General features: G+C 56.7%; 1 protein-coding gene across 1 annotated transcript in view; it reads left to right on the forward strand.

The window, feature by feature from the left end:
• Positions 1 to 446: 446 nt before the first annotated feature.
• ALX4 (ALX homeobox 4) overlaps positions 447 to 21,060 on the forward strand; it is a 45,768-nt gene continuing 25,154 nt past the window's right edge. Inside the window, exon 1 of the mRNA XM_075545849.1 lies at positions 447 to 1,112. Coding sequence (XP_075401964.1) covers positions 653 to 1,112 — 460 coding nt within the window. The 5' untranslated portion in view covers positions 447 to 652. The remainder of the gene's footprint in view (positions 1,113 to 21,060) is intronic.

Raw genomic sequence — 21,060 nt, forward strand, 5'->3', positions numbered from 1 at the left:
CGCAGGCACCCGAGGCCAACGGATGTCAAAACCTTTTGGTTTTTAAACCAGTCACTAAAATGTTGTGTGCGTACCCCCGCCCCTCGCCCCCAGGCCAAAGCTGGGGCTAGCCAATTTCCGAACGGAGCCTAGGGAGCCCGGAGTGGGGGGGAGTCCAGGCACCTCCCCGGCTCCGCCTGGGATCGGAAAGGCCCTCAGGCGCCTCCGGGTGGAATCCAGCCGCCAGCGAGTTAGTAGCCACTCTTTAAGAGAGAGGGGAGGAGGGGTAGGGGTGGTAGCAAAGAGAGTAGGGAGAAAGAGGGAGGTGGGGAGAAGGAAGGAGCGAGTCAGGGGAGGGAAAGGGGAAAAAAAACTGCCCCCCACCCCTCACCCTTCAAACCCTTAAGTGGGTTTGGGAGATCTGGTCAACTTTCCGAAACATCTGAATCTTTTTACAGCCCTCTGCTCTTTCCCTGGGCCAGCTGTGGGGAGGGAGGAGAGAAGGGGGGCGAGGCGGGCGTGGAAGGGGAGGAGGGAGCGAGCTAGCGGGCCAGCGGAGCGCACAGCCACCGCCTCCTCGCCTCGCCTCGCCTCGCCAAACTCCCGGTCCAGGCGCGCTGCGGCGTCCTCGCGCTCGGCTCGCGCCCCCACCCGCCGCCCGCGCCCGCCAGGCATGAATGCGGAGACTTGCGTCTCGTACTGCGAGTCGCCGGCCGCTGCCATGGACGCCTACTACAGCCCGGTGTCGCAGAGCCGGGAGGGCTCGTCGCCTTTTAGGGCATTCCCCGGCGGCGACAAGTTCGGCTCCACTTTTCTGTCAGCCGCCGCCAAAGGGCCAGGCTTCGGGGACGCCAAGAGCAGGGCTCGCTACGGCGGCGCGGGGCAGCCGGACCTGGCGCCCCCCCTGGAGAGTGGCGCCGGGCCGCGGGGCTCCTTTAACAAGTTCCCGCCGCAGCCGCAGCCGCCGGCCCCGCCGCCGGCCCCGCCGCAGCCCCAGCCGCAGCCGCAGGCGCCCACGCAGCAGCCGCACCTCTACTTGCAGCGAGGCTCCTGCAAGACGCCCCCGGACGGCAGCCTCAAGCTTCCGGAAGGCAGCGGCGGTCACAACGCGGCCTTGCAGGTCCCCTGCTACGGTGAGTGCCCGCGCGGGTCCCTACGGGGCTGGGGACCGAAGCTCGGGGTCCCGGAGGCAGGAGGCCAATGGCTGGGGAGGCGCGGGCGTCTGAGCGGCGGTTGATTCGGCTAGGGAATTGGGATGGATCGCTCGCTCTGTGGAGCTCCGGGGATCGGCCCTGCCCCTTCTACCTCTTGGCCTGCGATGCGCAGCGTTGGACTTTTAAACTCGAATTGATCTGGTCGCTGTTTCCCCCAAGCCGCTCGCTTTGCGCTACCCACGGGACCCGTCTCGAACCGGCAGTAGCGCACCGGCTCCCGGCTTCCGCCGGACCAGCGGCGAGGCGCTCGGGGCTGCAGGAGTCTTGTTCCCCTCCGGCCAGGGGGCTCCTGCTGCAGCGCCACAGGTGGGGACATCGCAGGTGCGGGAGGGGCGGTGTGGAGAGGGCGAGCGAGCACGGTTTCTGGGGCGCACGCTTGAAGCCTACGCACCGCGGCCGAATCCCGTTGCGGGCCTGGAGATGGCTGGGACCTGGCGAGTCGATTCCGGGTCCTTGGGAGCGCAGCTCCGCACGGGAAGGGGGGCGGTGCAGGGTGTCCTGGCGTCTCTTCCTCCGACAACTTCGGAGAGAGCTGGTTTCCGAACAATAGTTTAGAGATGGGCGGGGTGGCAGGAAGCCGGTGGGTTCTAGGCGAAGAGGGGCCGTGGGAAGAGGGGTTTCGGTTAGACTTTGGAACTGCAGGGAACTCGAGGGAGCTGGCCTAAATGACCTCCAATCCCCCTTGAACGACGCTGGCCTGCGGCCTCAAAGCACAGCGAGTTTTCCTCGGAGGGACTGCCAAGGGCTGACTGAGGCTGAGCCGCTTGGGTTTCTCTTCATCCACAGAATCGGTGTTCACTAGGGAGCTCAGATTTGGAAGGGAGGAGAGCGGAGACCCCCACACCCCAAAGGTAGTCCTAGGGGTCCATTTGAGGCCTCGGTCTTGGGCCCCTAGTGACATGAACCTTTCCTAAGAGGCCCCAGATCGGCACTGCTGCTCCACCTTCCATGGAGTGGCCTGGCCAGCTGAATAACCTTCCAAACAGCTGTGATGAGCCCGATTCACACTCCCTCTTCTGCAGGCTCAAGCTCATGCAGGGTAGCTCTTGATACCCACCAATATACCCGGTCAAATGCTTGCCTACATTTGCAGTACATACACACACACACACACACACACAACCCACATCTACCTCGTGGGCCAATGTAGACACACACCAAGCACACACACTTCTGGGCCCTCACACATAGCCACACACTCCCAAGCCCACAGGGCAGATGGAGAAAGAGCCAGCAGGGTCTATTTCTCAATCACTCCACCTTGCTTGTCCAGCCCCAGGCCCTCAGACCAGTCTTCCAAGGGGCCCTGCTGTCCACAGGCCCCAGGACTCAGGCTCCCTCCTCCTGCCATCACTCGGGCCCCTCCTTGTCCCTGCCTTTCAGGGCTGCAGAGTTCTCCAGTAAGTCACAGATTGGTGGTGGTGGTCGGGGGAGGGGTGGGGTGTACCTGGGGACTTATTGTGCAAAGCCAGGGGACCTGTGTGATTTTTATACCCACAGCACTGAGTTTCCCGTAGTTTAAGGAAATTGACTACCTCTGAAATTGACTCCTGCTTGGTCAGGTGTTAGTCAAAGCAGAATTCGAATGGTCCCCAAGACCTTGCTTAGAAAATGTCAGGTGCCTCTGGGCCCACAGGGAAGGGGAAAGGCAGGCTCCCAGGGCCAGCCTGGACCTCCTCCTCCGCCCCAGCCATAGCTAGTGCAACTGAGGGCAAGGGTCCACTACTTGACCTGCCTAGAACTCACAGTGGGACTTCATCCTGGGTGACACTTAAAAGGGTCTCCATGGGTCTTTTACAGGAGTAAAGATCAGAGCCTCCCTCAAGTGAATTTCTGTCCACCGCCTCTATGCTGTTGGGACCCTGAACTCATGACTCCAAGAACTGGGCTGGCCAGGTCCCTGCTACTGCTCTGAGCAGGGACATGGGCCCCAGGTTGAGTGAAAGTCAGCCCCAATTCACTGACAGTCACCCCCCTCCTCCCTCTGGGCCTACTGCTGCCTAAGTTGGGAGCTGCTCAGGGCAAAGGTACACTCAACTACCCCAAGTTTCCAGGTTTATTCTTCCACCTCTTTCCCCCCGGGCTGCCCTGCCCAGGAAATGAGTTCCGGCCCTTGGGGGAAGGGTTCAGAATGAGGGGACTGAGTAACTACAGGTGAGGCCCTGCTTTCTGGGAGGAAGGCCCCTGGAGTTCACTCTGGAAAGTCTGCAAGCAGGGGAACTGAGGCACACATTGGCAAAGATCCCCTCCCACCTCATGAGAGTGTGTACTTAAGAGAGCAAGTCAATTCAGGAAGAAGGCATCCAGACTTTGGTGCCCAAGAGCTGGGGGAGGAAGAGGCAGAGGCAGGGCCAGACTCTCCAACACTCGGCCCACAGTAGGTGGCTCAGAGCCCAGGACTTCCTATATGACTTTGGAGTTCATGGCTCTGCCGGATGAGATGAGCTGGAAGGGAGACTCCAGACCCCCAGCCTCGGGGCACCTCTGCTGCTGCTGCCTGGGTGCTCCTCTGCTTGGGCCTGCCGCTGTGCCAGCATCTAACAGCCAGAGAAACGCCTAGCTTCTCAGCCAGTGATGTCCCAAGAGGGGGTGAGAAATCATCAGTGGCTGCAGACACCCAGTCCCACTCCTGGGCCTCCACTTTCCCATCCATACAAAGAGGGTGAGGGGAGAGCCCCTCTCAGTTTTTCCGAAATTGCCATGCCATGTCCTCGCCTGCTGCAATCCCCGCGCCACCGGTGTCCCTGGTCTGCTCTTCTGCCTCTCTGCCTCTGTGCTTCGGTCTGTGGTCCGTACAGTCCCAGGGAGCCAGAGCGCGCTTCTTAGGCCCCGGATGCACGCCGCCGATTTCGAGACCCGATGTTTCACGGCGGAGCGATGAGCTTCCCCGAGGCCAAACACCGGCCTCTTGTTCCCAATACTCAGGGCCTGGCCGGGCGCTTGCTCCCAACACCAGGGCCTGGCCGGGGCCCCAGGCTCGCGGACCAGCTGCGGGGAGCAACCCGCTGCCTCCTCTTTCGCTTTCGGTTGGGTGCGCTCAGGTTTTCGTTAGGAGCAGTTAGCGCTCTGGGCCTGATTGGCGGTGCTCTCCCCGTCTAGGAGCTCCTGGGGCTCAATGGAGGGGCCGCTCCGGATTTCCCGAATTAAACGCAGTGCCCAACACACTTCACACACACCAGGAACTGGGTAAAACTCCGCCCGAGTGGTGGTAGAATGTAGTTAAGAATCGGGGTGTGTTTTTGTAGGCGTGAAACCCACCAAGACACCCGAGAGCTGGGACTACAAGCAGAAAGAGCCCGGGGTGACTGTGGAAAGATCCGCAGTAGGAGGCTCTGCTGTGCTGGGGGCTGGCGATCCCAGGTCCGTTTTGCGGAGGGAGGAAGATGCTTTTAATTTTCTACTTTGTAAATTTCCATAGCGCACAGCCTTCGGTAGGTTAACTGCCCAAGCCAGACCGGTCAGGTCTAAAGGACCGAGTTCTTTCCCGGAGACACAGGGGTCTTGGATTAAAGTCCTGGTATTATTTTAAATCTATCCACTTGTACAATGATTTCTTTATTGCCCTTCACCTTTTGCATAATATGCAGTTCTTGAGGTGGAAATTTCAACGTAGCACACTAGGGAGTCTGGCTGGCTACCGTTAGCAGCATGGCGTATATACTGAAAAGCATCCTTTTGCACGAAATCTTACGGTGGGGAGCAATTTTTTTAAAAGTTGTTTCAGAAGATGTCCGAAGGCTTCACAGCGCCTAGGAGCCCGTGCTGTGACGGGTCAGTGGAGTTACTGCGACAGAGCGGCCTTTGCACCAGGCGGACTCCAGGCTGTGTCAGAAACCACCGCTGACCCAGAGACCCAGGAGTCCCCCAAAGCCTGGGGCTGTAGGTGTTGTGCTATGGACCTAAGGCCTGCGGTGAAGCCTAACACTTCAAACAGGTCCCTGAGGACTTCCATTTTGGAGAGAAGGCGGCCTGGGTTGAGCTGGGCTGGACATACTTTGTTCCCCCGGGGGTTTAGGCCTGAGCCCTCCGCCTCAGCCCCTTTTCTCCCAGTGGTTCTGTGCATTTTGGCTTGAGTGGCAAATGGAGACTTGAGTTGGAAATTCACAACTTCTGCTAGGGGTCAGGGGAGGCTGGCACTCCCAACCCTTGCCTGGGGTTCAGACATCTTTGAGGACTACCCCAAACCGGGGTCCCAAGCAATGAGTCCTAACGGGGCAGGCGGTTGTGTGTGACTGCCTGAAGCTGGCACAGCTCAGTGGGCAGGGAGAGCAGGCAGGCTCTACAGCATCCCCGCCGCATACCTCTCTGAGCCAGGCAACGGAAACTAGGGAAGGGCAACAGGAGAGTATGCTGCTGGTACCTGGAGCCCCTGCACTATCAGGCCTCCCAGTCCAGGGCACCCTCACACTCCCCCTTGCCCCCACCCCGAAGTCCAGCTCAGGAAGCCCAAAGGCCTGTGCTGAAATACGGGGTTTTGGACGAATAGAAAGGTCCTGAGAAGTTTGCTGCGTCTGGACGCCTCCTGCCGGGTGGGCGCCATCTGGCCAAGTGAGCCCACAGCTTCCTGGGTTCCCCAGGAATCGTTCCAAAGCTTTGCACCCTACCCTACACTGAGGTTAAGAAAGAGGGTTATCAGATTAGACAATCGAGTCACTTACTACGTAGTGATTTAAAAACAAAACAAAACACTGCCATCGCGCCGTAAATCCTGAGTGGACCAACACCGTGGGCGCCTCACATCTTGCCCGCACTGGGCTGCGGCGCCGCCACGAGATTAATAATAAGTCTTTCTTTCAAACAGTGCCTTCAGAGGGGTGAAGGTCCACCTTGCTCCTCCGGCCAGCAAGCCCTCCCAGCCACAGCCCACGGTGGCCAGTGCCGCGCTGGGGTGGCAGTCGCCAGGCCCCAGGGCAGCGGCTCCAGACGCGCAGCCTGCACCTCCCCCTCTCGCTACGATGTGCAAACGGTCATCCAAGCACCCAGGGACTGGCACATCCCTCGGTCCCCTGGCGAGCGGCCCCAAAGGGAAAAGTCCGTGGCTGAGACAGAAGCCTCTAATGTGTCCAAGAAGGTGTCGCTGAGACCCCAGTTAACTCCAGACCCGCCCAACGTCCTCAGGCAACCTTCTCCGCCCCACTGCGCCCTACACTGGCCAGCAGGAAAGAGCGCGAGGAAAGAGGAGCGAGGTGAGAGTCCCGGGTGCTGGCGGATGGCGGACGGACGCGGGTTCCAGCAGCCAGGGAAGGAGGCGGGAGGGTCTCAGGAGGGCCCTGGTGCTCTTTGACCAGGCGGGAGTGACTGGGAGACACACAAACTGGGGGAAGAGGCGCCGCCAAGTACCTGTCGTTTTCGCAACCGCAGCGCTACTACTGGGGACCCAAGGTCCCGGCTGCCGCGCGCATGAAGTGCGATCGCTGGCGCGCGCTTCAGGGATTCCTAAGGGAACCTTCTGGAAGCGGATTCCCATTGCATGTCCAAACTGGGGCCATCGAGCGTGACGGCCGCCCAGTTAGCCCAGACCGATAGGGCACCGCAGCCAGTCCGGGCTGTGCAGCTGGTTCTCCACGCGCCCCAAAGACCAGGCGGGCCGCGGGCGGAGAAGGTTGGGCCACACCGCTAAGGTCTCCAGGCGGAGCTTGACACAGAGGAGCAGAACGCCGTCTTTGGGGGCCTCCATGGCTCCACTTGGCCTTGGGGACATCCCTTCCCTTCAGGCTCTGCCATTTATCTCTGAAGTGCGGATGTTTGGGGACTTCAGAGGGCCCTCTGGGATCCATGCCGGCACCAGTCGTCCGGGAAAAACGGGCAACAAATGTTGGAAGGCAAACGTTTCCCTGCCAGTGGAAGCCAGTTGGTAGGGTTCCCCAGAGTATACAGAAAGGGCAGTGCCAGAACCCCCCCCCCAAAAAAACACATTAAAAAAATACACAGATTCCCCCATCTGTTGCTGCTGTTCCCAGCGGCCAGCCTGGTCTCAGGTAAGCCCGATTCTAGGCTCCGGGTGTAAACGTGGAGGAAGGGTGAACCCGGAGTGCCCTATCGGCGTGGCCAGGTTCAAGTGGAGAACCACTCAGCCACCCTGTTTAAGTGCTGGACTTTTGCCTGGGGAAACAGAGTTAGCGGCTGCCCAGACATCCCCTCTAGGCACATCCCTCCAGGTTGAAGAGTTTGCTAACTGGGAAGAGACCTGGCGCAGCAGTCTACGTACTCCCTCGGGTGCAGCGGGCGTCCCAGCACCTTGGTCCTGGCGCTGGAGACCCGGGGCTTTGGTGAGCGGGTCTCTGGGCGCGTGCCCCGTCCGTCCTCGGCGGGCAGGCCACTGCTGCCCCAGTGTGCCCCAGGGCGTGTCCCTGTGCACCGTTTGTGGGTGTCCCTGCGTGAGAGCCATGCCCGTTTCCCAGCGCTGGCGCCTAGGCGCCCCGGGTGTGTGGCGGAACCTCCGCCGCCAGAGTCGCGGGAGGAGAGAAGCGGTGACTCAGCGGCTTGTGCGTCACGATCTGTGGCCTTCATGACGTCGGTTGAGGCTCCCTAGGGAGGCTGATTCACCCGGGGCAGAGGCTCCCTGTGGTCAGTCCCGGGCGGGGTCCCTTGGCACCCTCTGTGGTCTTTGAGACGCTGTCAGCCCAGCCCACCCACGCCGTATTGAGATCTCTCCTTAACTCTCTGGAGGGTGGTTTAGGTCCAGTGCGCAGGCTCCCTGTCAATCACTACCAGGGCTCCGCCTTCCTTTCCTGCGCTGAGTCCTCAGCTGCAGGGGGACCATGCAGGTTCAGGGCGACCTCTTGTGTGCCCGGCAGAATCGCTGCGGAAGGGTTTTCAAGCCTTTAACTTCTTGGTAGAAATTGCACAATTTGTCTTCTCAGGACCCTCTCGGTGGATTTGAACTGCTAAGCTATGGGCTGGTCGTTCTTTTCATCCAGGGACTTCCACTTAGGGAGGGTACAGCCCCACCCCCTAGATCCCCTCCTTCCATTTTGTGGGGGCAGGGGGGACTGGAGAAGGGAGGGGGAAAGCTGTTGGAGGACATCTGATCCCTGTCACCTGGCCTGTCCCACACTGGGCCAGAAACTGCGGCTGTCTGTCTGCTCCAGCAGTCTCAGAAACCCTAACGTGTGCTACCTTTGTCTGGGGGCTGGAAGCTGCTGTGGGGAAGAGGGTTGGGTTGGGGGTTGAGTCAGTGAAGGCCTGGGGTGTGAGTCTGCGGAGAGGCACACTTTGAACTGCCTTGTTCTCTGCCTAAGGACATTCTTGTCCCAGCCGGCTCCGACTTCCTACTGCTGCCAAAGCCACAGAGGGTCAGTCCTGACCCCTGACAACTCTATGGGGCAGAGCAGAACTGCGTCTCACAGAGCTGGCAGTGGCTCGTTGTCCAGAAATCAGCCAGGCCTTTCTTTAGAGGTACTCGTCAGTCCACCTGAACTCCTAGATGTGCAGTTAGCAACCAAGTGCACTATCTTAGAAGCTAGAGTATTACAGATTGGGCCAGGGGTGGAGGTGGACTCTAGCCAGGTTCATGAGTGAGCACCCCATCCACTTTCCCCCACTGGCCTGAGGTCTGCCTGACTCTCCCTGCACCCTGCCATTCATCTGGCTGGGTTCACATCCCAGCTCTCAGCCGGGGCCTTTCCAGAGCCCTCGATAGGAGCTCAACATCCAACAACAACAACAACAAAATCCCCTTGACAAAATGGATGTATGTATGGATTGTGATAAGATTTGTGCAAGCCCCCCAATAAAATGGGTTTTTTTTAAACAAACAAAAAACCCAAGCTCACTCTTATTGAGTTGATTCTGACTCAGAGGCCCTGCGGGACCGGGTAGAACTGCCCTCGTGGGTTTCTGAGACTACAATTCATTAAAAAGTAGAAAGTCTCATCTTTCCCCAGTGGAGATGCTGGTTGGTTTGAACTGCTGACCTTGTGGTTAATAGCACAACCCATAAACCACTGTGCCACCAGGGTTCCAGCATTTCTACAGCTCAGCACAGGCCCCATTGCAGGGCCTTGGTTCCCTATCTGCAAAGCCCCTCAGTGGGGTTTCTGAGGGCCTGGGGTCCTATGACATGCCAAGACTTCAGTGAAAGGGAAAAGGGGCTGAGACTGAGATTCTTGGGGCCCCCACACTGTGCCCAAAGAGGCTTCTCAGGTGTCAGAAGGTTGGTCCAAATGGCCTACAGTGGAGAGTCTGGCTATGTCTTGCCTGCTGAGTTGCCTCTGCTTCTCCAACTGCAGAATGGGGTCTGAGGTGAAGCTGCTAGGATGTGGATCATGGGGCGCAGTGTGTGTGTGTGTGTGTGTGTGTGTGTGTGTGTGTGTGTGTGTGTGTGTGTGCAGAGCTGGGAGGAATCCCCCTGCTGTTGAGTAAGCTGAGTGGTCACCCACCCTGAACCCCAGACATGGTGCTCTTTTGGGTCCCTGGCTCTCCCCCCTGGGTCAGTATTGTCACCACCACCCTTTCCTGGGTGAGAACAGGGACTCACGGGGACAGGCTCCATTCCTTGCCCCAGGCGAGACAGCTAGGAAGGAGGAGGCGAGCTTTTGGTGGCCACAGGCTTCAGGAACGTCCAGGCCTCCTCTCGTTCAGGAAGAGCCTGAAGTCCCACCCCGGACCATCTGGGGACAAGAGGAATCTCGTCCTGACTCTCAGGCAGAACTTCCTCATCTTTTCTGCTGCCTGCAAGACTGTGGCCAGAAGAGGGGACTGGCCAGCTTTGGGCTCCTCACAGCAGGTGGTGTGAACTCCTGGTTGGGGCCCAGTGCAGGGGAGGACTGTTGAGACAACTCTTCCTCCCAAGGACGAGGAGGCTGTGCAGAGGTGGAGGCCATGGCTTTGCTTCGAGCTGTCTCTGTAGCAGGCCGTGGTGTGGACCCTAGGTGCGTCATAGGTGTTTGTTGACAATCGAATGAATGAATGAATGGAACACACCTGGCATGAGCATGCTGGGAACACTACAGCTCTCTCCTTCCTTCCATCTTCTCTCCCATCCGCCTGCGTCTGGACGGGACGGGATCCCCAGCTTCTACTTCTCTGCGCTCTCATGGAAGACATTTTCTCCCCCGCAGGAATCCCTGTGCCCTAGGGCAGCAGGGAGGTCTTGGAGAGCCCACTGTGTCCACCCCTATGGTTCCCCCACCATGCACTGGGTCTGCATGTCTCATCTCCATGTTAGCGTTACTCTCCTTGGGGGTGCCCAGCTCCCTCCTCTGTAAGGTGAGGAGAACACAAGACTGCTGCCCGCCCAGGGCTGGCATAGGTGGACGTGGCATCACACACATCAGCACTTAGAGCTGAGGCTAGGCAGGGGCCACGCTGAGGAGTGGTGCCCACTGCTACAGGGTGCCAGGCTCTGCAGGGCTGGCATGGGCCCAGACATGGAGACCTGCCTGGGAGGGGGGCCCTGAGAGAACTAGACAGGAGGAGCGATGGGAGAAGCACTTAACCAATGGCTCCTTAGCCAGAAAGTCCCTGGGGCTGAGTGCCTGTGCCAGGCTGGTGCTGGGCCCCTTGGCAGAGAATGAGCGGGCACCCTGCCCTCAGGGAGCGGAGAGGCTCCTTAGAATATGCTACCTGTGGAGGTAGGAGCTATCCACAGATGAATGTGCTCAGCTACTCCCTGAAACATTCAAGGTTCAAGTGCACTAGAAGCTCTTGGAAGAAAGGGCTGGCCATTGACCTCCCTCCCACGAGGGGTGAGGGAGCATCGCTAGGGGGCAAGCATCAGTGGATGAAACCCCAGGGGGCCTGTTTCTACTCAGAGTCCCCTGGAGGCCTCTGGGAGAAGGGGGCAGGAGCTCCGAGGAGTGCATGCAGTCGCAGCAAGGGTGGGGGGCACTGGACTGGAAAAGACTTGGGGTTTCCTAGGCAGGAACTTGGGGTTCCTGGCCTGGTGCTGCTACTCTCTGAAACTGCTTAGGCGAACGGCCCAGGAGCGTTTCCTACAGAGCCCCAGTGGCTCAGCAGGTGAGGCTCCAGGCTGCTCCCCAAAAGGCTAGGCAGTTCAAGGCCACCAGCCATTCCTGGGGAGAAAGACCAGGCAGTCTGCTGGCTGGAAGAATTGCAGCCTGGGACCCCTAAGAGGCAGTTCTACTCCGCCCATGGAGTCCCTGCAAGTCTGCCTCATCGACTAGACGCTGTGGGTTGTTTGGGTTTGGAGGGGGGCGGGGGGTTCTTTACAGGGCCAGCTTGCCCTTAGATCTCTGTCCCCAAGCAGCCTCTGGGTGGGTTGGAAGCTCCCTGGCCCTCCCTGAGCTCTTAACCCTTGTGCCACCAGGGCACCTTTCCCGGAGTGTCCTGGGAGTGTGCCCGCAGCAAGAGAAACACACGTCCCCAAGGACTCCCTCCGCACCACCAGGCAGACCCCTGTCAGGTGGTCTGGGCGATGGAGGGCACTGGGTGCTCATGCGCAGCACCTTCTGGGTGAGCAGCTTAACTACCTTGCTGCCCCGCCTCCAGTTCCTAAGAAAGCCTTCTGGATGTTGCCCGAGTGCCAGGAGGGCGAGCTTTGTGTCTGGAGCTCACGGCTGACTCAAGCACCCTTCAGGCCACGCCGATCTCCCTGCGGGGGCGGCAGCAGCAACCATTCACCACCACCATTCTCACCTCAGGCTGCACCCCACCCCGAGGAGGGGACCGTTCCCTAAGCCAGAGTCTGTCCGATCAGCCCCAAGGTTCACTTGTGTTCAAATGTCCCAAGCTGCACGGGCACCAGGTTTGGCACGGTGGCAGCAGCTACCACCTTACAGTCTTCGGCTGTGGTTGGGCTGACCTTTGATGGGCAGGGCCCTGGGGTGCTACCTTTCCATTTCAAATGATGATCACGTCTGTCGTTTCCACCTTCTTTACGTGGGCCGTTCGGTTGCGTGGCTCCTGCCCATCCGATGGAGCCCACCATCACCGTGGTCCGTCTCCCCACTCTCCAGTCATCACTGCAACAGGAATCCAGGGCCCCAGGAGCGGCCAGGATGGAGGGAGTGCGGTCAGCATTGCTCGGGGCATTTGCACTTTGAATGGCATTGTCCTGGTCCTGCTCGTGTGTCCCCATGCTTCTGTGGACAGGGATGCATGTTGTGTGCCAGCAGGGGTGGGTTCGGGGGGCTGTTCAAGCCACAACCAGACCATTCTGGGATTTGGACACTGACAGCCTCGCTCCACAGATAGGGAAACCGAGGCACACAGATGCCAAGTCATTTTCCCAAGGCTACTTTTCAGTGGCAGGGCCCCTGGGGGATTTGAGAACCTGTGTGCTAACTCTCCCCCTTAGCCTCCCCCAGGATCCTGGATGCACAGTGGGTTATGCATGGCGCTGCTAACTGAAAGGTCAGTTATTCGAGCCCACCGGCTGCTCTGTGGGTGCTGTGAGATGGGCCCCACCATGTCCCCCTACAACAACAGGGAGCTTGCGTGGTTTCCCTCCATGGGTTGGAGAAAGCCCGTGAGCCATGGCCCGAATGGGCCGACGGCAGGACTCCGGCCTTGGAGCTGGACAGTCCACTTCGACTCCCAGCCTGGGCCCTCCTAGGTGTGTGACCCCGGGCAAGTTATTTCTCAGAGCTGTCCAGCATCCAACGAGGTAAAGAGTGACCTCGTGTGATGTCCTGATGGTCAAATGAGGTAGCAGGCGAGCCAGTGCCAGCCACCTTCGGCTTACATGCCGTCACCGCTAGGCTCCATAGCCTGCGTGCAGCCCCTGGGTCTAGCTGGTGATTTCCAACCTGCATGCTTTTGGGGGGTCCTGCGGGGTGTCTTGCTTTAAATGTAGTGTGCTAGTCAAGGTCAAGACCGCCTTGGCTTTCCACACTCAATTCAAGAGCCACGCCGTCACAGAAGCCCTCTCTGACTTCGTCATCCACCACCGGTCATTCCTTTCTACAAAGAATTCCCTGATCTCCTCCTCCCCGTCCCCCTGTGCCGCCTCATAACCACCGAAGACTACTTCTTTGGGCGTGAAAACCATTTCTCTTGATTTTGTTTGTCCCCCTGAGGTTGCTAGCTCCACAGAGCACAATGTCTCCAGTTGAGCCCTGTCGGGAGGTGGTTGGCAGTGTCATCCTTGTTCCAGGGCTGCACAGTATTCCATGGTGTGGCATCCCAGCCTGTGTTTCTCTGGCCCTCCACAGATGGCCGATTCTGGCCCCATCTTCCACTGATCTGGGATAGCGCTGTGATAACCACAGAACTCCAGGCTCGCTGCCATGGAGACCATGCTGACTCTCAGCGACCCCTGCGGATTTCCGAGACTGTAACTGTTGTCGGGAGTAGAAAGCCCAGGCTTTTCCCCCTGGGAGCTGCTGGTGGTTTCGAACTGCTGACCATGCAATTCCAGCCCAATGCACAACCCCTACTCCGCCACCTGGGTCCCTTGTGATCACCAGGTGTGCAGATCTCTGTTCGAGTGTTGCTGCTTATTTCTTTGGGGTACATCCTGAAGAGAGATTGCTGGCTGACCACTCCTTCTGGACACAGTGGCCTGGCCCTTGTCCACCAGGGCCCTGGGACACTTGGCCACACTTGTGACTTGTCTCTCCCCTCCTCTGCTTCTCCTACTCGCTCAAGGAATGAACGGATACACGGGAGAACGGATGTGGGTCAAGATGATGCGTGGGTCCAGGACAAGACACAAACACCTGGGCACACAGGGGGGTGGGCCGGAGGGGAGCCAGGCCCGATGGCGCTTGGTTGTGAGGGCCGACGGCCAAGAAGAAGACCCAAGGGAACTCAGTTAGTGGGGTTTCTTTCCAATCACATGTGTGTGTGCAGCAAGGAAACCCCGTGTATCACACTGTAGGAAAGCTGACATTGCAAAACTTTTAAGTTCTCACGGGAGCTTGACCCCCAGCTAACGAAATCCTACCATCCTTTGGCGATGTGCCGCTCACTGCTCTGAGTCCTAAGGTTTTCAACCCTTCCAACTAAGGAATCAGGAAGAGCCGAGGAGACCTGGTGCCTTTGAAGTTCAGTGCTGATGAGGAAGGTCTCAGGTCCCGTGGGCTGTCGGTGGGGGGAACCGATCAGTCTTGGGAGATGCATGGCTGGGATGCTCCTTGGAAGCGAGGTGAGGGAGGGAGGTGCCGTCTCATGGACGTCTGGCATGTTCTTAGGAGGAACCAGCCCCGGGACAAGAACGTGCTTGGTGAAGCAGAGGGTCAGCGGGACAGAGGATGGACTGGCACCGTGGCTGCACGAACGGGCTGACACATGCCACTGTGCAGACGGCCGGGACCGGGCTGGGTTCTGTTCTGCTGTGTTGGGAACTGACCTCTCAGCTCCTGGCAACCACGGGCCTTGGAATAGCTGCTCAAAGAACAGGGTGCTGCCAGTGGTCTCGCGTGGCTTCAGAGGAGAGGGGCCTTCAGAAGGCTTGGGAGGCAAGTGTACCCCCCAACCCTGGCACAGCCCTAGAGATTCTGACCATACCTATGTGTCCATTCATAGATGGCGGGGGTGGGGGACCGGGAAAGGGATGTTAACAAAGCCTCCACCAGGCCTGTTCAAACCATTGACACTTACAGTTTCACAAAGACGGAACCCCGGGAGGCAGGACGGCGTCTTCTCATGAAGCAAAGCCAAGCCAAACCCATCGCCCTCAAGTACGTCCATGCTGCCCACCCGATAACGCACGGTTACAGAGTGGAATTGTCCACTCAGTTAGTCTTGGCTGCAGCCCTGTGGCACAGTGGCTACAAAAGAGCTGCTAACCCAAGGTCCACAGTTGGAGACCACCGGCCGCTCCGTGGGAGAAAGAGGGGGCTTTCTGCTCCCGTCCAGAGTTCCAGTCTCAGAAAGTCACAGAGGCAGTTCTACCCTGTCCTGTAGGGTCGCCGACAGTGGGCACGGTCTCAATGAAAGCCAATCAAGAGGACTCTCTTCCAAACCTCTGCCCGCGGGTTCAAACGCCAGCCTTTAGATCAGCTCGCACCCAACTCCCAGTCCCCAGTCGCTGCTGCCCCTGAGCGACCCCTGTGCTGTGACACTGCTGTGACCTAGGTGGATTCTGAGGCCTAGTGGCAACGTAGGACGGAGTAGCCCTGCTCTGTAGGACCCCGGCTGCCATCTTCGGCTTCTCCCCTGAGCATGGCTGGCCCGGGCTCACCGCTGCGCTTTAGTCCCAGGCCTTGGCCTAGATGTCCCCATGCGAGGCCAGGCGCCAAGCCTCCTTCCTGGGGTGTTGCTCATTCCATCTTCTCCCCAGGCTCTGGGACGCCCACCTTGGACCCCTGCTTCTCTCCACCTCCCCTTCTCCCCGCCCCCCATGGGAAGAACCAGGAAGTGTCTGTTGGAAGATGCGGTGAGGGCGGCCCGCTGCCTCTGCAGATGCCCCCTTTTGTGAGCGGGAAAGAAAATCAGCCACCTAACTTACAAGGGAAGACTGGGAGACAAGCGCAGGGTGTGGTGGGCAGGGGCTGCACTGACTGCGCAGGCGCATTCTGTCATTGGGGGTAGGGAGGTGGGGTAGGGGGCATGGCCGGTAGTTGCAGAAAGGGAGTAACTTAAGGGAATAAAAAGAAAAGTCAGGTGTCAGTCCTTTTTTTGCCCACCTGTAAAAGGAGGAGCTAGGAAAGGCCATTACGTGGGGACTGGCTTGAGCCCAGAAGTAGGTAGGGCTGTGGAAAAGAGGCAGGGTCCTGTCTGTCACCTTTTGCAGTGACAGGGCTGGGCTGACAACTGCTCCTTTGGCAACTCCTTCAAGGTAGGGTCTGAGTCCTCCACCAACCTTCTAGGGACACCCTTGGGGGCAGAGCCCCTGGGGACCGCCTTATGGCCCGGAGAAACTTTATTGGGACATCAATGCCTCCCAGTGGCCCGTGGAAGCAACTGCAGCATGCATCTTGGCCTGCGGGGAGGGGACCCTGGAACTTAGAAGGTGGGGGCCAGGGAACCAGCTCTTGGGTGAGCAACCCCTCCCAGGGCCTGGGGGCTCCTTTTCAGTCTTGGCTTCCTGTGGGGCTGCTCCTGGTACCGTCCAGTCGGTTCTGACTCAGAATGACCCTATAGGACAAAGTAGAACTGCCCCATAGGCTTTCCCAGACTCTGCTCTTTAAGAAAGGTGACTGCCACCCTTCCTTCTCCCTTTCCTTCCAGCCCACTCCCCACCTCCATGCTGTGCAGGACAAGCAGTACATAATGAGCGACCAAGGTGCTCCGGCGGCCGGATCCCAGGCCCGTGGCCCTTTCCGGCAGGTGTCCTCCTGCCTCCTGCAGCCCTCAGCAGGAGCCGGGGGCAGGTACCAGGTGCAGAGGAGCCCAGAGGGTCTCCTTCCACTGCCCCTAGGGACACACAGCTGAGCACATTAATTCCTGAAGCGCACCCTGAAATCCTGCCCAAGCCCAGATCCCACCAGTCTCGGGGACCCAGCAGTGCACCACGGGGCCTGCTCTGAGTTACTCTCAGTTTAGTGAGGGGGCGCTCTACCAACCAGCACCTCTAAGACAACAGCAGCAATGGGAGTTGCCCCGGCCTCTTGGTGACCCAGGTGTGTCAGCAGAACTTGGCTTTACACACCTGCCATATAGAGCCCCCCTCGTCTCATCTTTACACGCAAGGGTTGACAGGGCTTTCTCCCGCATAGCCACGGGGTGGGCTTGACTGCCCCCCTCCCTTCACTTAGCAGCCACCAGGACTCCTTCCCACCGAAGGAGATGGATGAAATGAACGAGGGGCTTGTCCATACAGTGGGAAACCACACAGTCATGGAAAACGTGTGTTAAGAATCGGCAGAACCGTGTGAGAGGTGCACATGGTATAGCGTTAGGTTACAAGGCATTAGACTACAAAAGGGGTCCCCCTTTGTGTGTGTGTGTGTGTGTGTGTGTGTGTGTGTGAGAGAGAGAGAGAGAGAGAGAGAGAGAGAATTCTGACGCACGGTGATCCTTTATAGGGTTTCTGAGACTAAACACCTTTATGGGAGCAGACAGCCTCATCTTTCTCCTGAGGCTTGTTGGTCGGTTTGAATTGCTGACGCCTAACCCACAGTGCCCCCACTGCTTCTGAGAGAACATAGATAACTAGTTGTAATGACGAAAGGTGAGGGGGGCGGGGTGCTGGTAGGACTTAGCCGGTGTGCCAGGGCAGAAGGGCATAGCAGTCAAGAGGGCGTGTGCGCATGTGAGCATGTAGAACTGTGCAGCCTGGGATGGCATGTGCCTTGTCAGGGGCCAGTCCTGCCTTCAGGATCCAGAACCCCACCGTTGGTGGTTTGTAGTGTTTTGTCGCCAGATTCTGAGGGTTTAAAAGGATATAAGAAAAGGAGGACACTCAGTTAGATTTGAATTTCAAATAAACGTTGAATGTTTAGCGTTGGTGGGTCCCATGCAGTTGTTGGAAATTCACATCTCACCGGGCAGCCTGTGTTCTGCCCGGCAATTCTAACAAGAGCTCGGAGAAGGACCGGCCAAAGCATTTGGAGCGAGTTATGCTATGAATCGGTTTGCGTGGGTCTTTTAGGCATTGTCTCTGGTTGTGTTACAGGGTGTTATTTAGACTCTCTACCCTCCCCCACCCACCCCCTTAAAGATGTACAGTCTCAGAAACCCCCAAGGAGCAGCTGTACTCTGCCCTCTAGGATCATAATGAGTCAGAACCAGCCGAATGGCATGGTTTGGGGTTTATGGTTCCGTGCTGGCGAGTTGATTCCGACGAACATTGACCTCAGAGACCTGCCCCGCGGCAGTGACAGAATAGGACTGCCTTCACAGAGCCCTGTTGGGTAAGTATTGGACTGTAGCTGCAAGGTTGGTGGTTCAAACCCACCGGTTGTTCTGCGAGAGAAAGATGAGGCTTTCTATAAGACTCCTGTAAAGATTTACAGCCTCAGGAACCCTAGACCTCGTCGCTTTGGGTTGGAATGAACTTGATAGGGTGGGCTTGGAGCATCAGGTCTTCTTCCTGTGGAGCCAGGAGGTGGATTCAAACTGCCAGGCTTTCCTTACGTAGGCGAGTGCTTAACCATTGAGCTACCAGGGCTCTGTGAAGTCAGTGAGTCTGAAAGCAGAGAAGCCATCAGGAGATGGCCGCAGTGACCTAGCCAGAGAAGATGAGGGAGGGAGAGGACGAAGAGGTTCAGGATCTTCATCCAGGGAGGAGGGGCTGGACTCTGTGGGTCCTGAGGGGGTGGTCCAGGATGGCTTCCAGGTTTCTGCTTGGGGTGATGGGAGAATGGGTTGCATTTGGAGGCTGGGGGAGGGAGGTCTTCCAGTTTGAAGGTTGAGTTGGCAGGGGCAGCGGGAGTGAGTGCTGCTAATAAGGGTCTGTGGGTGTTCGAGAGAGGGCTGTTCACACCCACACTCTGGGGCCACCAGTATCCAGGAGACCTCAGCATCCCATTCCCTCCCAAAGGAGGCCTTTCTCGGAGCCCCTCCAAGTCATGCTCATGCCTCCTGCCTCAATCTCACAGCTCAGAGGCCAGCACCCTCTCCTCCCAGACATCATTCGGGACTCAAATCGCTGCTTCCAACAACATTTTAAAGTAGCAAAAGCTGCACCTACTCATTGTAGAACAAATAGAAAATCCAGTCCAGTGAAAAGAAGGAACAAATACGAACCCCCCATTCTTAAAGGCCTGTCTTCAAACAAGCAGCTATTTAAGCTGCTAATTAAGTTCACACGGAAGGAGTGCACAGCCAGGGTGATCTAAGGATTGTAAATAATAAAATCCAAGATCAGAGGAGGGAATTATAATCGATCTTAAAATCTGAGTATCTGGTTTGCAGAAGGTTATGGATACAGTGAAAGCCCAAAACCCATTTGCAGTCTCCACGGGGATGAAGCATCCACTGAACAGCCTTGGGCCACTGAGCAGGGATCTGAGCAGCCTTGCCCTCAGACCGAGTGCATGCGGGTTGATTACTGCAGATGTCGTTAGGTTAAAGTTTAACATTATATTTGCTTTCCCTTTGAGCCATTTACATTTTTTCCACTAGGTTCTATATCTTCTGCTTTCACTTGGATTGAGTTTTTTATTCTGTGTTTTATTTTGTTGTTGTTATTGTTTCTGTATGATTTTCTTCCTGTGGCATCCGGGATAGGTACATCTAGAGACAGCAACTGGATGAACGATTCCTTATGTTAGCGCAGGGAGGGGCGGTGGGAGAGTGATGGGGAGCTAATAATGAATATCAGAATGGAAACGATGCTCTAAAATTGTTTGTGGTGATTGCACAACTCTATTACTAGGTTTAAACCACTAAGTTGTGTGTGTGTGTGTGTGTCTACAAAAGACTTAGGAAACAAACAAACCCACACAGGCACACCCATGTTCATTGCAGCACTGTTCACAACAGCAAGAAGATGGAAAAACAACCTAAACGCCCAGCAGTGACAGAATAGATACATCAACTCTAGTACATACGAGAGTAACACCCCCCCCCCCGAAAAACAAACAAACAACAACAGGAAAAGGCTCCACTGGGCAGAGTATTCATAGTACGTATTTTTTCCCGCTAGGCAAGTATCGAACAACTTGCTCTGTGTTAGTGCACCCAGTGGCATCACCTGGAAAGGTTCTCTTTGGTCACAGTGACTTTTTTTTTTGTAAAAGTAGCTTGAACCTTGTTTTTTTGTAATGGCCAATTTAAGAGAAGAAATTGCGGCTGTGAAATTTTGTTTCCTGCTTGGGAAAAATGCCACAGAAACTGTGGTGGTGTTGAACACAGCTTATAAGGACAGCACTATGGGAAAAACTCAAGTGCGTGAGTGGTTTTCTCTTTTCAAAAAGGTAAAATGTCAATCGATGACAAACCTTGTTCTGGATGTCTATCAACTTCCCAAACAGACTAAATTATTGTTGCACCAGGTCAGACTGTCAATCAAGCTTTCTATTTAGAGGTTCTGAAAAGATAGTGTAACAGGTTCTGAAAAAATTGCGTAACAGTGTGTGAGGAAAAAAGGCCTGATTTGTGGCAGACAGAACTGGTTTTGCCACCACCACAATGTACCTGCTCACGCTGCCATCTCAGTGCGCCAGTTTTTGGCAAAACCCAGCATGCCTCTCTTGCCCCATGAACCTGACTCACCTGACCTGGATCCGTGCAACTTATGTGTGTTTCCGCAAATGAAGAGGGACGCGAAAGGGTTTTGACAACGTGGAAGAGGTGAAGAAAATCGAGGGAGGTGCTGTCAGCCATCCAAACAGATGTATTTGAAAAATGAATTTCCAAGAATGGAATCACAGATTTGACAAATGTATTAAATGTAACGGAGAGTACTTTGTAGGTAATCAGGTTGTTTTGTTAAAAAAAATTTAAATACATAACTTTGAAAAAATATTCTGTTTTTGGGGGTACCCCCTCGTGTACTATGTGTATATGTGCATATATATGTGTATGTACATGAATACACATACATGGATACACATACACACATACACGCTAACCTGCAATACCACCACTCCTTGGACATCTGGACATACGGCATACATCGACCACCTTGCAAGGCAGACACTGCCTTTCCTTCATGTATTTTTTCGTTTCAACATGAGATTACTTCACCATATAGCACGGAACACCTTCTGTGTACCAAGATGCTGTTCGTTGGGTCAGCACGTGTTTATTGAGCACTTACTGGGCACCAGCCATTCTACTGGGCGTTGTGGGAAAGGGGTCAACAAGGCACAGGCCCTGCTCTCTGGGAGGGAGAAAGAGAAACAGCCCAAGGACAATGGCAGACGAAGGCGTGCTCTGTGCCACAAGGAAGGGATCCAGCCTGCAGAACCGGGAGCGTCCGGAAGGTGTTGGAGACCTTCGGAAAGAAAGGAAGTCCCCTCCTTTATTGGACTTACCCTCTGTTGTACGGGCGTTTGGACTCTTCAATTTGTACCACAAACAAAGCCAGGACAAAAACGTCCTCCCGTTAATTCTTTGCGTGTCCAGCCGT

The sequence above is a fragment of the Tenrec ecaudatus genome, chromosome 4, assembly GCF_050624435.1.
Source record: "Tenrec ecaudatus isolate mTenEca1 chromosome 4, mTenEca1.hap1, whole genome shotgun sequence".
Lineage (NCBI taxonomy): Eukaryota > Metazoa > Chordata > Mammalia > Afrosoricida > Tenrecidae > Tenrec > Tenrec ecaudatus.